The 17023-nt window shown below is 38.7% G+C and overlaps 1 protein-coding gene across 1 annotated transcript in view; it reads left to right on the top strand.

Moving 5' to 3' along the window:
• The window catches only part of LOC128656199 (putative serine protease K12H4.7), a 655842-nt gene that overhangs the window by 583049 nt on the left and 55770 nt on the right, over positions 1 to 17023 (top strand). The window contains 1 exon segment of the mRNA XM_053709971.1: positions 7849 to 7939. Coding sequence (XP_053565946.1) covers positions 7849 to 7939 — 91 coding nt within the window.

Genomic DNA, 17023 nt, shown 5'->3' with positions numbered 1-17023 from the left:
TTCCGGGGTACTATAATAGACTCCATATACATAAGGATATTTCTAACAGACCAGAGACATTGCAAGCTAGCTTTGACATGTCTTTCCCTCTGGACCTCATTAAGGCCCTCTGTGGCTCAGTGTATGGAGGTTACTGATCTCATGGTGTCAAGCATGGACTTCATTCCCTTTGCCAGGTTCAATCTCAGACCATTGCAACTGCGCATACTGAGGCAGTGGCATGGTGATCATTCGGATCTGTCTCAACAGATTTCTCTGGACAACCGGTCGAGAAAATCGCTCTCTTGGTGGCTCTGTCCAGATCATCTGTCCCGAGAAACATACTTCTTCACACCATCCTGGGAGATTGTGACTATGGATGCAAGTCTATCAGGATGGGGAGCTGTTTGGGGTGCCAAGAAGGCGCAGGGCCTGTGGACTCAGGAGGAATGCTCCCTCCCAATCAACATTCTGGAACTTCGGGCAATCTTTAATGCTCTGAAGGCTTGGCCCTTTCTGGGTTTGTCCCAGTTTATTAGATTCCAATCAGACAATATAACCTTGGTGGCTTACATCAACTATCAGGGTGGAACGAGAAGTTCCCTAGCAATGAGGCAAGTATCTCGGATTCTAGAGTGGGCGGAGGCCCACAGCTGTTCGCTGTCAGCGATCCACATTCTGGGTGTGGACAACTGGGAAGCGGATTTTGTCAGCAGACTAAACTTTCATCTGGGGGAATGGTCTCTCCATCCCGAAGTGTTTGCGGAGATATGCAACAGGTGGGGGACGCCGGAGATGGATCTCATTGGGTCCCAACTTAATACCAAGCTACCCAGATATGGGTCGAGGTCCATTGATCCTCAGGCGGAGCTAAAAGATGCATTAGTAGTGCCTTGGAGGTTCAGTCTAATTTTCCTTTTCCCATCATTACCATTCCTTCCTTGTGTAGTGGCCCGCATCAAGCAGCAGCAGGCATCAGTGATACTGATTGCTCCATTGTGGCCGCGAAGGATGTGGTTCGCGGATCTGGTGGGGATGTCATCATCTCCTCCGTGGAAGTTACCTTGTCGCAGGGATCTGCTGGAACAGGGTCCTTTTGTAAATCAAAATCTAGATTTTCGGAAGCTGACTGCGTGGAGATTGAATGCTTAGTCCTAGCCAAGAGAGGTTTTTCTGAGAGAGTTATTGACAATCTCATTCAAGCTCATAAACTGGTTACTCGTCACATCTATTATAAGGTGTGGAGAACCTACTTATTCTGGTGTAAAGAGCGTGGATTTTACTGGCATAAAGTTAAGGTTGCCAGGATCGTATCGTTTCTCCAGGATGGACTGGAGAAGGGCCTTTCTGCCAGTTCCCTGAGGGGACAGATTTCAGCCCTGTCTGTTTTGCTGCACAAGAGGCTCACGGAGCTTCCAGATGTACAGTCCTTTGTTAAGGCTCTGACTAGGATCAGACCTGTGTTTAGATCTAATGCGCCTCCTTGGAGTTTAAATCTTGTTCTTAAGGTTTTGTAACAGGCTCTGTTTGAGCCTATGCATGAAGTTGACATTAATTTGTTGTCCTGAAAGGTTTATTTTCTACTGGCTATTGCTTCTGCGCGCAGAGTATCTGAGATTGCTGCCTTGCAATGTGAGCCTTTTTATCTGGTGTTCCATTCTAATAAGGCTGTCCTACATACTAACTTAGGTTTTCTTCCTAAGGTCGTGTCAGACTACAACATCAATCAAGAGATTGTGGTTCCTTCCTTGTGTCCAAATACTTCTTCTTCGAAGGAACGTTTGCTTCATAATTTGGACATGGTTCGTGCCTTGAAATTCTATCTTCAGGCTACTAAGGATTTTAGACAAACTTCTTCCTTGTGTGTTGTCTATTCCGGGAAGCATAAGGGTCAGAAGGTCTCTTCGACTTCCTTATCTTTTTGGTTAAGGAGTGTTACCGCTTAGCTTATGAGACAGCGGTACATAAACCTCCTTTAGAGGATTACGGCTCATTATACTAGAGCAGTGGCTTCCTCTTGGGCCTTTAAGAACGAGGCCTCTATGGATCAGATTATTAAGGCAGCTACCTAGTCCTCCTTGTATACTTTTTCTAAATTTTACAAGTTTGATGTTTTTGCTTTGGCTGAAGCAGCTTTCGGGAGAAAGGTTTTGCAGGCTGTGGTGCCCTTAGATTAGGGTCTGCCTCTTTTTGTTCCTCCCATCATCATTTAGTGTCTCCTAGAGCTTGGGTATAGTTTTCCCAACAGTAAGGAATGATACCGTGGACTCTCCTTATATTAAGAAGATTAATATATTATTATTACCAGATAATTTCATTTCCTTCTGTATAAGGAGAGTCCACGGCCCCCGCCCGTGTTCTCCAATGGGCGACCCTCTAAATTATATTTTTCGTCTGGCACCATTTATACCCTGATATTTCTCCTACTGTTCCTTGTTCCCTCGGCAGAATGACTGGGGGATGGGGGAAGTGGAAGAGCTACAGTATTTAAGCCTTTGGCTGGAGTGTCTTTGCCTCCTCCTGGTGGCCAGGTTCAGTATTTCCCAACAGTAAGGAATGATGCCGTGGACTCTCCTTATACAGAAGGAAATTACATTATCTGGTAAGCATAATTTATGTTTTTCCTGCTTACTATGATATCTTTATATCAAGATGGCCCTTCCATGTTCCAGAACAGACCTTGGGAATCAAGTTGTTTGTTCCTGTTATTCATGGTAAATGCAGAGTTAACAGGTATGTTTGTGACTGTATTTCCTCTTTGGTATCATTGATCATTTCGACTAGTTATGATTTGAAATTATTATAATTTTTTTGCTGTCCCTTTAAATGTTTAGTACATGCTCTAAATGTGCAGTTTTGAACAGAAGTATGTTTGCAGATGATTATATTAAAGTTTCCGGAACCTTGTTGCTCCTTCCTGCTGTGCACATTGTCTTTATTACAATTAAATGCATGTAAATGTCTAAATGATAGAGGTCCCTGACATCTCTTCTACCCCTGTAGTTTAAATGGCCATTATAGTGAAAAAATGACAGGCTCAAATTCATAACAGTTTAAGATTTTTCTCTAGCAACTCTGCAAGTGTGTTACACATAGTTAAAGCATCGCCCAGGAACCACAGAGCACTGCTGGTCCTGGGAGCAAACTGCCATTCACCCAATCAGCAGCAGTAGTCACACAGCTGGGTCATGTGACTTCCCCTGCAGATTTGGTCAGCAGTCGTGTTTGCTTTGGATCAACAGTACTCTTCAGCTCCTGAGTGGTACTTTAACTGTGTGTTTAAACATTTTAACACATAGCAGGGTTGCTAGTGTTAAAATTAAATTCAATTAAAATATTATTTGTCTTCTATAATGGTCCTTTAAATATATTTTATACTAGAATGAGGTTCTGTGCATTCTGTAAGTTTATGGTCGTTACACATAGATTAAAGGGATAGTAAAGCTAAAAAAAAACTTTACACGATTGCAAACTTTGTGACATAAACTTTTACTTTGCAAATAACATCTTTAAGCAATTTTCTTTTGTTTACCTGCAATTTACCAAAATAAACCTTTATCCTGCCAAACCCCTCCGGATCCTCATTATGTATATCAAATCAAACATGGCATGCGCATTCTGTCTTCTCTGTGACCCACGCATGAGCAAATCTCATTGTCAAGCTTAGGAGCCTGTTGGCATGTCATCCATCATGCGCCAGAGCAAATAAAAAACCATAGAGTGCTGGGATTTAATAGAAACAGATCATGTGATTGCCCTCATATTACAAATGATAGTGGAGCCGGCACTTCTTCCATACAAAACATATGACCATATTCTGTGGTTTTATTAATGTGACAATAAGGTTTATATGTTTTATGTGGAAGAAGTGCTGGCTCCACTATCATCTGTTCCTGCATTACCCTGGGCACCTTCCGATATAGTAATCTTTAAAGTTTTTTTATTCCCAGGTCTGGAGGGGTTTGGGCTTGGTCCGTGAGGTCTCTGGTATATTTGAGCATTATGACAAACGAGCCGTCTCCACTGCAGTAGCTTCCAGACAGTGGGCTGTTTGCAGCGTCGAGCACACAGCGTTAGTGTGAGGAGTGGTGCACAGTAGTGTTCATGCAGCAGCAGCAGCTCACTGAGCTTCAGGCAGTTTTCTGACACTTTCATGAATACAGGTCAGGTCAGATAGGAGAATAACTTCTCTTGTACATACATGACAAGCCCAAAAGACACAGTTCTAAATATGCAAATTAGATGATCCTTGCAGCCCTGCTATTGGTTAATGGAACTGCATAGGTAATGGAAAAACCCAGCCTACATTTAGGGGCGGGCATTATTGCCGTTTGGAGGAGAAATAAAAATATAATTTTTATTCTGAAGCAAACTTCGTTTAAAAATCAAAGTAAGTGGGATTAAATATGTAATCCTTTACCTAGCTGATGACATGTTTTTATTAGTTGAAATAAAGAAAATATTTATAACCCTTTAATCTGTTATATTTCTACTGCTGATGTGCTTGAAATTAGTTTATTACAAAGATGTCTTCTCATGAATCAAAAGTATTAATCCAGACATATTAATACACCTTATTATGCTATGAAGTACAACTAAGGAGCTTCCAATACTTCGATTCATAATTGACCTTAGGGTCTATGCATCATCTAAGTGGTCTTATTGCTCTACGTTTAGGAGGAAGTATTATTAGACCTTGTGTTTCCTATGTCTAGTCAGGAGTCTCTGAGGTCACATACTTCCAGGTTTAATGCCGTATATCCCTTTTCTAGGTTAGCATTACTTTAGTTTTCATTCAAACCAAATTTTTGTAAATCCTTTAGAAGTAACTTTTTCTTTTAAAGATCAAAAGGACAAATGAACACACTCGTAGAACTAATTGTCAGACAGGTTCTACCCATTCTCTACAATTAGTTTTAATATGTTTCTAAGAAAACATGGCTTTTAATTCTGAAGATTTCTGGGCAAGCAGGATTGTTTCCTTCAAATAAAATTTGGTTTTCATTAGTTCATCTCCTCCAAGTTTGTTGTTTTAGTTTCTTCCGGACTTGGTAAAAGGAAGGGACTTTTGGCATATGCTTCAGGCTCTTGTAGATCTGGCAGTACTCTGTCCTGATCCTAATCAAGACTGGGAGCAAATAAATAGGTTACCTTTTGGTCAATGTTAGATTTACGGTCTAAATAGTTTTGAGAAATGTCTAGAACCTGGTCAGTTTATGACCATATGGAAGTTGCTCACCATTGTTTTTCCATCTATTTAATATGTATTTTTATATTTTCTCTTCTTTACTGTGCAATGCCAATGTCCTGAGTTTTCAAATGATTTACCGGAGTGATACATACTCAGGTATGTTTGTACTTTCCCCAGTATTGGGGATTTCCAGAAATAGAACTGATGGTAACAAGGGAAAGTATTGTACCAGAAGTTGGAATTATGACACCTTTTTTGTCAACACAAGTAATTCAAAGTCAAACTAGTGTTTCTCTTCTTTAGCTATTTTGCCCCAACAAGTGGTTCAATAAGTCAAGCAGGACAAACAGGTGGTGATTCTTTTGGCACCCGTCTGAACCAAAAATGTTTTATTCCTTTTTCAGGGCCTAAAAATAGTTATCCAGCTAAAGGTTGCCTTTCATCCTGGTGTTTTAATTAAAGTCAAGGATAGAGTAAGTTTGGTCTTGACAGATCCAATTCTTCAATAAATTAGAATTTTTAAAGTGTATTAAAAGTATCAGACTTTTAAAGGGAAACTCAAGTCAAAATTAATCTTTTATGATTCAGATAAAGCATGCAATTTTAAACAACTTTCCAATTTACTTCCATTAACAAAATGTGCACTGTCTTTTTATATTTATACTTTGTGAGTCAACAGCTCCTACTGAGCATGTTCAAGAATTCACAGAATATACGTATGTGCATTTGTTACTGGCTGATGGCTGTCACATGATACAAGAGGAGAGGAAATATACATAACTTTAAAATTTGTCTGAAAAAATTTTACTCATTTGAAGTACAGACTAAGTGCTATTGCATTGTCTTTTTATCATTCATGTGTTGATTATGCAAATCTACTGTATTTACAACTTTTGGTGGCTTTGTCCAAAACTAATCATATTTCTGAGCTGGTTATTTTTCTTTAAATTCCTCCATTAGTTTTCCATTAGAATAAGATGGGGTTCAGTACTCTCCTTTAAGTGGTTTGGATGTGTCTAGGAATTTATATACATCAATACATCTAGTTTTTATTTTTAGTCTCTATGCTGGTGTCCAAAAAAATATTTTTTTTTTTAACCAGTTGTATTTGCCGCTCAATTCTAAAGATTTTAACCCATTCTTGTCAGATATGGTTGTACAAGAATTTTAGAAAGAAATGTTTTTTTTCTTACTCATAAATCAGTCTTTCACACTTCAAGTACCATATCAAGGCCTACCTTATTTTGAAAAAATATTTGTGTCTAAGCCTATCAAAATCGTTACAGGGTCAAACTCATTACTTCTCTCTTTACTTAAATAGGTTCTTGCATGACTATTTAAAAAAAAAAAAAAAAGTCAAGCAGGATTGTTGGGTTAAATGTAGAGGTGGGTTCCTACCACTACATACTTCTGGGATTTTTTTTCTTCCTATTGCAGCAGTGCGAGGATGTGTATTCCCCAGTACTAATATGGTTCTACTTCAAGTGTGGGGGAAAAAAATATATATAGAGAGAGAGAATATATAGAAGTGTTTATATTCTGAGGTTGTCTTCATTTAATTTAAAATAAAATAATTTACCGTATTTCCAAAACGCTGTCAGCATTTATGGGTATTTATAAGCAAAATTTCCCCTTTTTATGTTATTATTTTCAATTGTTAAATTAATGTGTTTTATGGGGTTTCTCATATTTCCATTTACAAACCAAGAAATTAATGACCAGATGGATTGTATATCATGGCTTCTCAAGCACAAGATCACCAAGTTCTGTAGGGCCTAGAGTACTAGGACAGCTTATGATTTGAAGAGGTATTAATGTATTGAAAAAATATTTTGTGGATGCTTCAAACTCTTCTGGAAAAATCGGATTAAAGGGGCATTGTCACTGCTTCATAGATGGGCATTAGCTATGTATTTAACAGTTGGCTTTTCGTGGGGATTTTCAAATTTAAACTTCCAAATGCCATTGAAAAACACCACAAAAAACACTGTTTGCACATCTTTTTTTTTTTTTAAATGCTATAGTTAAAGGGACATGAAACCCAAATTTTTCTTTCATGAATCAGATCATATCATTTAAAAAAAAAGTTCCAATTTATTTCTATTATTAAATTATCTTCATTATCTTGGTATCCTTTGTCAAAGGAGCGGCAATGCACTACTGACGAGGCATATATGTACAGCCACCAATCAGCAGCTGACTCCCAGTAGTGCATTGCTGCTCATGAACCTACCTATTTATTATTTTCAATAAGGGATACCAAGATAAGGAAACAAATGAGATAATATAAGTAAATTGCTATGTTTAAAATTGTGGATTTTTTTTTCTTTTCATGTCCTTTTAATAAAGTTTAAATCACATTTTGTATACAGTGAAACATACACAAATTAAATGCCTTCAAATGAATGTTATCCTCTGTTTAAATGCATACCTTGGTAGGCTCACAACAAGCATAAAAGTGTCACTTGATGCTAGCTTGGGGATTGGTGGCTATGCACATATGCATTTCTGTCATTGGTTCACCAGATGCATTCAACTAGTTCCTAATGGTGCATTGCTGCTAAGGAGCTGACTTTTATATGCAAGCGATAGTGGAATAAGAAAAAGACTGGTAGAGTCTATTAATCATGAATATTTATCTCCTTGTAATGCCTGTTTTTTTTTTCTATGTTTATTAGAGCGGCAGTGGGTTTACCAAACATGTACCGAGTTTGGATTTTTCCAGTCTTCAGACTCCATTTCACAACCTTTCTCTGGCTTCCCTTTAAGGTAATATAAAAAGAGTCAAGGCTACAAGCATTTGCTCATGGGCTATAGTTCTGTTTTTCTGTATGAATTGTATTGTAGAGTCTATTTGTTTACACAGAATAATGGATTTATTTTTTTCTTTTGAACATTTTTTCCTTGCAAAAGCTTTATGTATTGGATATCTAGTACTATATGGATTAATTAAATAAATTAAACCTATGATATATTGTAAGTATCAATGGCTGCTAAATGTCATAACGATTGGTGTAGTAGTTATTATTGCAGCCTTGTCTAAAAATGCTATTTTCCACCGTTCGTTAAAAGGTAGAATTTCTATTTGAACTGAATCTATAGTTGTACTACTTTGTGTGTATGTTTGTAATTTTAATATATAAATATATTCCACACATTTTTTGTAGATAACATCTTGCAAATATTTTTACAAAAAAACCAAGGCTATGTAACCTACTTTTTCTAGTGACAGATACACAGCTTGAAATCAATCAAATTTCTTGGAAATATGAGCAGGCTTAATTTTCATAGCCTGAAGATTCACAGTCCTAGTTCGTTTAATTGGACTTGCCAAATAGAATTGCTAAATGTTCTATAATAGAGATTTTAAACTGAAGAACAAAAAGACCAGAAACAAGCCAAAGGCCTGAAGAATTTAAATATTATTATTATTATTATTATTATTATCATCATATTGAATAGAGGTTTTCTATTTTTTTTTTTTATTTAAGGGGTTGTTGGTGATGGGAGCAGATCATTTTGAGGGGGATTACCAATTTGTAGATTTCATAGGGGTCTTAGATTTAGGGGCTGAATTATCAAGCTTGATGCCCCTGTTTGCACGCGAGCCTTCAGGCCCGCCGGAAACAGCAGTTATGTCCGCCTGCTCTGAGGCTGCGGACAACAATCCGCCCAATCCTATACGATCGGGCTGATTTGACACCCCCTGCTAACGACCGATTGGCTGTGAATCTGCAGGGGGCGGCATTGCACAAACAGTTCACTAGAACTGCTTGTGCAATGACGCTGTCTGCATTTATCGATGTGCGGCGGACATGATACGCTACATCGTATCATGTCCGCTTGCACTTTCAGAAAGCGGCCCCTTAGTGTGGCTGGGTCACTGAGGGAGTGATGATGATAGGAAGATATTTCAGGTGTGGGTTCCATGGGGGAGGTGTTAAGAGAGTTTTTGAAATGTTGATGGATTGTAGTTTGAATAGTAGTGGGATATATGGTCCCCTATTAGTTACTTGTTTTGAGTGGGTTGTGGTTATGGTTCATTGTGCAGTGGGGAGGTTGTACTTTAGGTTAATTGTGGGAGGTATTGGTACCAGTAGGCTAGGTTTATTTGCAGTCAGGTTGTGATTAGTGTTACATGGTTGGGGAATTTGGTGAGCTGCAGATAGGATAAATAGTAGAGGAACACTGGTATGTAAGTATTTAAAGGGACATGAAACCCAAAATTTTCCTTTCATTATTTAGGTAGAACATACAATTTTAAACAACTTTCCAGTTTACTTCTATTATCAAATTTGTTTCATTCTCTTGGTATCATTTTTTTGAAGGAGCAGCAATGCACTACTGGTTTCTAACTGAACACATGGGGGAGCCAATGATAATATATGCAGCCACCAATCAGCAGCTAGAACCTAGGTTCTTTGCTGCTCCTGAGCTTACCTAGATAAAACTTTCAGCAAAGGATAACAAGAGAAGGAAGCAAATTACATAATAAAAGTAAATTGGAAAGTTATTCAAAATCGTATATTCTACCTAAATCATGAAAGAAAAACGTTGGGGGCACTTTAAGGTGCTAGTTTTAAATTAACTTAGGTTAGAAAATCATTTGCAGCTGCTATAACTTAGTGAGCCGCGTGGTGGATCAAGCATAACCAGGTTACCTTTAAGAATCTGATGTCCCTATAATTTTTAATAGCTGTAACTCAAACCAACCTTCTTGACTTGAGAAACAGCACAAACCTTTGAAGAAAAAAATACAGCAAAGTTGTGTGTAGGTCACTGCTCACCATACTCTAGTTCCATCCAAGCAATACAAAGGTATGCAGAGCAGTGTACTGGGTCTCCTGCTACGCGATTAAGGAACAGGAGACAAAATGTTTACCTAAAGGGCATTATACCCTAATATTGAAGCACTTCTAAGTGATGGAGCATATCTGTAAAAAGTCAAGTAGAAAATAGCACCTGAACATCTATATATAAAAAAAAGATAGAAGATATTTTATTTCAATTTCCCTGCTGACAAAAAATGATGAGCTACTGGGGCTTCACTTTTTTTGGTCCTGATGTTACTCTTATGTTGTATTATACGTTCACGTACAGAGCGTGTGGTCTCCCCCACATACCCCAGCCCACACAGCATTTAATTAAATAGACCACAAAGTCAGTATTGCAAGTGTAGTGCCCTTTAATGGAATATTTTTTACCTAGACTTGGATGACTAAAAGTAGGTCCTTTAATTACACTATTACAGTTGGAACAAGTCAAACAGGGAAAACTCCCTAAATTTTTCTTCCCAATATATGTCTGACCAGGGAACTTAGAGGGACCAATATCCGCCCTAACCAAAACATCTTATACATTTTTTCCCCTTTTGAAAGCAGGTATAGGGGGAATTTTAAATTCCTGAACACCAGGATTACAGGTGCCCAAAATATACCAGTGTCTGCGTAAATTTTTTAGAACCTGTTGATTCCAAGCTGAGTATTGACTTACAAAAACTAATCGAGGGGGCCTCTGTTCTAAACAAATTTTCCTCTCTAATAGGGTTTCCCTAGGGGTCCCCAGGGCATTATTCATTTCAGTCTCAATAAGCTCCAGAGGATATCCTCTCTCCAGAAAATGATCCCCCATTTCTTTAAGCCTTTTCTTTACCATTGTTTCAATGGACACGATGCGTCTCACACGTAAAAACTTGCTTTCTTTCATGTAATTAACAAGAGTCCATGAGCTAGTGACGTATGGGATATACATTCCTACCAGGAGGGGCAAAGTTTCCCAAACCTTAAAATGCCTATAAATACACCCCTCACCACACCCACAAATCAGTTTTACAAACTTTGCCTCCAAGGGAGGTGGTGAAGTAAGTTTGTGCTAGATTCTACGTTGATATGCGCTCCGCAGCAAGTTGGAGCCCGGTTTTCCTCTCAGCGTGCAGTGAATGTCAGAGGGATGTGAAGAGAGTATTGCCTATTGAATGCAGTGATCTCCTTCTACGGGGTCTATTTCATAAGGTTCTCTGTTATCGGTCGTAGAGATTCATCTCTTACCTCCCTTTTCAGATCGACGATATACTCTTATATTTACCATTTCCTCTACTGATTCTCGTTTCAGTACTGGTTTGGCTTTCTACAAACATGTAGATGAGTGTCCTGGGGTAAGTAAGTCTTATTTTCTGTGACACTCTAAGCTATGGTTGGGCACTTTATTTATAAAGTTCTAAATATATGTATTCAAACATTTATTTGCCTTGACTCAGAATGTTCAACTTTCCTTATTTCCAGACAGTCAGTTTCATATTTGGGATTATGCATTGAATTATCATATTTTTTCTTACCTCAAAAATTTGACTTTTTTCCCTGTGGGCTGTTAGGCTCGCGGGGGCTGTAAATGCTTCATTTTATTGCGTCATTCTTGGCGCTGACTTTTTTGGCGCAAAAATTCTTTTCCGTTTCCGGCGTCATACGTGTCGCCGGAAGTTGCGTCATTTTTTGACGTTATTTTGCGCCAAAAATGTCGGCGTTCCGGATGTGGCGTCATTTTTGGCGCCAAAAGCATTTAGGCGCCAAATAATGTGGGCGTCTTATTTGGCGCTAAAAAATATGGGCGTCGCTTTTGTCTCCACATTATTTCAGTCTCATTTTTCATTTGCTTCTGGTTACTAGAAGCTTGATGTTTGGCATTTTTTCCCATTCCTGAAACTGTCTTATAAGGAATTTGATCTATTTTGCTTTATATGTTGTTTTTTCTCTTACATATTGCAAGATGTCTCACGTTGCATCTGAGCCAGAAGATACTACAGGAAAACCACTGCCTGCTGGATCTACCAAAGCTAAGTGTATCTGCTGTAAACTTTTGGTAGCTATTCCTCCAGCTGTTGTTTGTAATAATTGTCATGACAAACTTGTTAAAGCAGATAATATTTCCTTTAGTGATGTACCATTGCCTGTTGCAGTTCCCTCAACATCTAAGGTGCAGAATGTTCCTGATAACATAAGAGATTTTGTTTCTGAATCCATAAAGAAGGCTTTGTCTGTTATTTCTCCTTCTAGTAAACGTAAAAAGTCTTTTAAATCTTCTCTCTCTACAGATGAATTTTTAAATGAACACCATCATTCTGATTCTTTGGACTCTTCTGGTTCAGAGGATTCTATCTCAGAGATTGATGCTGATAAATCTTCATATTTATTTAAGATGGAATTTATTCGCTCTTTACTTAAAGAAGTACTAATTGCTTTAGAAATAGAGGATTCTAGTCCTCTTGATACTAATTCTATACGTTTGGATAAGGTTTTTAAAGCTCCTGCGGTTATTCCAGAAGTCTTTCCTGTTCCTAATGCTATTTCTGCTGTAATTTCCAAGGAATGGGATAAATTGGGTAATTCATTTACTCCTTCTAAACGTTTTAAGCAATTATATCCTGTTCCGCCTGACAGGTTAGAATTTTGGGACAAAATCCCTAAAGTTGATGGGGCTATTTCTACCCTTGCTAAACGTACTACCATTCCTACGTCAGATGGTACCTCGTTTAAGGATCCTTTAGATAGAAAAATTGAATCTTTTCTAAGAAAAGCTTATCTATGTTCAGGTAATCTTCTTAGACCTGCTATATCATTGGCTGATGTTGCTGCAGCTTCAACTTTTTGGTTGGAAACTCTAGCGCAACAAGTAACAAATCGTGATTCTCATGATATTATTATTCTTCTCCAGCATGCTAATAATTTCATCTGTGATGCCATTTTTGATATTATTAGAGTTGATGTTAGGTTTATGTCTCTGGCTATCTTAGCCAGAAGAGCTTTATGGCTTAAGACCTGGAATGCTGATATGGCTTCTAAATCAACTCTACTTTCCATTTCTTTCCAGGGAAACAAATTATTTGGTTCTCAGTTGGATTCTATTATTTCAACTGTTACTGGTGGGAAAGGAACTTTTTTACCACAGGATAAAAAGTCTAAAGGTAAAAACAGGGCTAACAATCGTTTTCGTTCCTTTCGTTTCAACAAAGAACAAAAGCCTGATCCTTCGTCCTCAGGAGCAGTTTCAGTTTGGAAACCATCTCCAGTCTGGAATAAATCCAAGCCTGCTAGAAAGGCAAAGCCTGCTTCTAAGTTCACATGAAGGTACGGCCCTCATTCCAGTTCAGCTGGTAGGGGGCAGGTTACGTTTTTTCAAAGAAATTTGGATCAATTCTGTTCACAATCTTTGGATTCAGAACATTGTTTCAGAAGGGTACAGAATTGGTTTCAAGTTGAGACCTCCTGCAAAGAGATTTTTTCTTTCCCGTGTCCCAGTAAATCCAGTGAAAGCTCAAGCATTTCTGAATTGTGTTTCAGATCTAGAGTTGGCTGGAGTAATTATGCCAGTTCCAGTTCCGGAACAGGGGATGGGGTTTTATTCAAATCTCTTCATTGTACCAAAGAAGGAGAATTCCTTCAGACCAGTTCTGGATCCAAAATTATTGAATCGTTATGTAAGGATACCAACGTTCAAGATGGTAACTGTAAGGACTATATTGCCTTTTGTTCAGCAAGGGAATTATATGTCCACAATAGATTTACAGGATGCATATCTGCATATTCCGATTCATCCAGATCATTATCAGTTCCTGAGATTCTCTTTTCTAGACAAGCATTACCAATTTGTGGCTCTACCGTTTGGCCTTGCTACAGCTCCAAGAATTTTCACAAAGATTCTCGGTGCCCTTCTGTCTGTAATCAGAGAACAGGGTATTGTGGTATTTCCTTATTTGGACGATATCTTGGTACTTGCTCAGTCTTTACATTTAGCAGAGTCTCATACGAATCGACTTGTGTTGTTTCTTCAAGATCATGGTTGGAGGATCAATTTACCAAAAAGTTCTTTGATTCCTCAAACAAGGGTAACCTTTCTGGGTTTCCAGATAGATTCAGTGTCCATGACTCTGTCTTTAACAGACAAGAGACGTCTAAAATTGATTACAGCTTGTCGAAACCTTCAGTCTCAATCATTCCCTTCGGTAGCCTTATGCATGGAAATTCTAGGTCTTATGACTGCTGCATCGGACGCGATCCCCTTTGCTCGTTTTCACATGCGACCTCTTCAGCTCTGTATGCTGAACCAATGGTGCAGGGATTACACGAAGATATATCAATTAATATCTTTAAAACCGATTGTTCGACACTCTCTAACGTGGTGGACAGATCACCTTCGTTTAATTCAGGGGGCTTCTTTTGTTCTTCCGACCTGGACTGTAATTTCAACAGATGCAAGTCTCACAGGTTGGGGAGCTGTGTGGGGATCTCTGACGGCACAAGGAGTTTGGGAATCTCAGGAGGTGAGATTACCGATCAATATCTTGGAACTCCGTGCAGTTTTCAGAGCTCTTCAGTTTTGGCCTCTTCTGAAGAGAGAATCGTTCATTTGTTTTCAGACAGACAATGTCACAACTGTGGCATACATCAATCATCAAGGAGGGACACACAGTCCTCTGGCTATGAAAGAAGTATCTCGAATTTTGGTTTGGGCGGAATCCAGCTCCTGTCTAATCTCTGCGGTTCATATCCCAGGTGTAGACAATTGGGAAGCGGATTATCTCAGTCGCCAAACGTTGCATCCGGGCGAATGGTCTCTTCACCCAGAGGTATTTCTTCAGATTGTTCAAATGTGGGGGCTCCCAGAGATAGATCTGATGGCCTCTCATCTAAACAAGAAACTTCCCAGGTATCTGTCCAGATCCCGGGATCCTCAGGCGGAGGCAGTGGATGCATTATCACTTCCTTGGAAGTATCATCCTGCCTATATCTTTCCGCCTCTAGTTCTTCTTCCAAGAGTAATCTCCAAGATTCTGAGGGAATGCTCGTTTGTTCTGCTAATAGCTCCGGCATGGCCTCACAGGTTTTGGTATGCGGATCTTGTCCGGATGGCATCTTGCCAACCATGGACTCTTCCGTTAAGACCAGACCTTCTGTCACAAGGTCCTTTTTTCCATCCGGATCTGAAATCCTTAAATTTAAAGGTATGGAGATTGAACGCTTGATTCTTGGTCAAAGAGGTTTCTCTGACTCCGTGATTAATACTATGTTACAGGCTCGTAAATCTGTATCTCGAGAGATATATTATAGAGTCTGGAAGACTTATATTTCTTGGTGTCTTTCTCATCATTTTTCTTGGCATTCTTTTAGAATACCGAGAATTTTACAGTTTCTTCAGGATGGTTTAGATAAGGGTTTGTCCGCAAGTTCTTTGAAAGGACAAATCTCCGCTCTTTCTGTTCTTTTTCACAGAAAGATTGCTATTCTTCCTGATATTCATTGTTTTGTACAAGCTTTGGTTCGTATAAAACCTGTCATTAAGTCAATTTCTCCTCCTTGGAGTTTGAATTTGGTTCTGGGAGCTCTTCAAGCTCCTCCGTTTGAACCTATGCATTCACTGGACATTAAATTACTTTCTTGGAAAGTTTTGTTCCTTTTGGCCATCTCTTCTGCTAGAAGAGTTTCTGAATTATCTGCTCTTTCTTGTGAGTCTCCTTTTCTGATTTTTCATCAGGATAAGGCGGTGTTGCGAACTTCTTTTGAATTTTTACCTAAAGTTGTGAATTCCAACAACATTAGTAGAGAAATTGTGGTTCCTTCATTATGTCCTAATCCTAAGAATTCTAAGGAGAAATCGTTGCATTCTTTGGATGTTGTTAGAGCTTTGAAATATTATGTTGAAGCTACGTAATCTTTCCGTAAGACTTCTAGTCTATTTGTTATCTTTTCCGGTTCTAGGAAAGGCCAGAAAGCTTCTGCCATTTCTTTGGCATCTTGGTTGAAATCTTTAATTCATCTTGCCTATGTTGAGTCGGGTAAAATTCCGCCTCAGAGTATTACAGCTCATTCTACTAGGTCAGTATCTACTTCCTGGGCGTTTAGGAATGAAGCTTCGGTTGACCAGATCTGCAAAGCAGCAACTTGGTCCTCTTTGCATACTTTTACTAAATTCTACCATTTTGATGTATTTTCTTCTTCTGAAGCAGTTTTTGGTAGAAAAGTTCTTCAGGCAGCGGTTTCAGTTTGAATCTTCTGCTTATGTTTTTTGTTAAACTTTATTTTGGGTGTGGATTATTTTCAGCAGGAATTGGCTGTCTTTATTTTATCCCTCCCTCTCTAGTGACTCTTGTGTGGAAAGATCCACATCTTGGGTAGTCATTATCCCATACGTCACTAGCTCATGGACTCTTGTTAATTACATGAAAGAAAACATAATTTATGTAAGAACTTACCTGATAAATTCATTTCTTTCATATTAACAAGAGTCCATGAGGCCCACCCTTTTTTGTGGTGGTTATGATTTTTTTGTATAAAGCACAATTATTCCAATTCCTTATTTTATATGCTTCGCACTTTTTTTCTTATCACCCCACTTCTTGGCTATTCGTTAAACTGATTTGTGGGTGTGGTGAGGGGTGTATTTATAGGCATTTTAAGGTTTGGGAAACTTTGCCCCTCCTGGTAGGAATGTATATCCCATACGTCACTAGCTCATGGACTCTTGTTAATATGAAAGAAATGAATTTATCAGGTAAGTTCTTACATAAATTATGTTTTTAGGTAACGATCTAACCAGAGAGGGAGGATGTGCACTTTTATAGTGTAGGAGGGTGTTGCAGTCTGTTTCCTTTCTGTGAAGGTCAACTGTCAGACCTGATGCACATTTTGACACCACTGTGTCCAGAAATACAACACTCTCCTCACTAGAGACCAACTTAAATTTGATATGACTGGTAGCTGTATTCAAGCCATTTACAAAACTTTTTAGGGTTCCAATGTCACCCCCCCCCCCCCCACACGCCAAACACGTCATCTATATAGCGCCACCAAGTGGCGCCATACA

Source organism: Bombina bombina, chromosome 4 (genome assembly GCF_027579735.1).
Source record: "Bombina bombina isolate aBomBom1 chromosome 4, aBomBom1.pri, whole genome shotgun sequence".
Taxonomy (NCBI): domain Eukaryota; kingdom Metazoa; phylum Chordata; class Amphibia; order Anura; family Bombinatoridae; genus Bombina; species Bombina bombina.
Note: the sequence above shows the minus strand (reverse complement) of the source record. Positions and strands in the feature narration are given on the sequence as shown.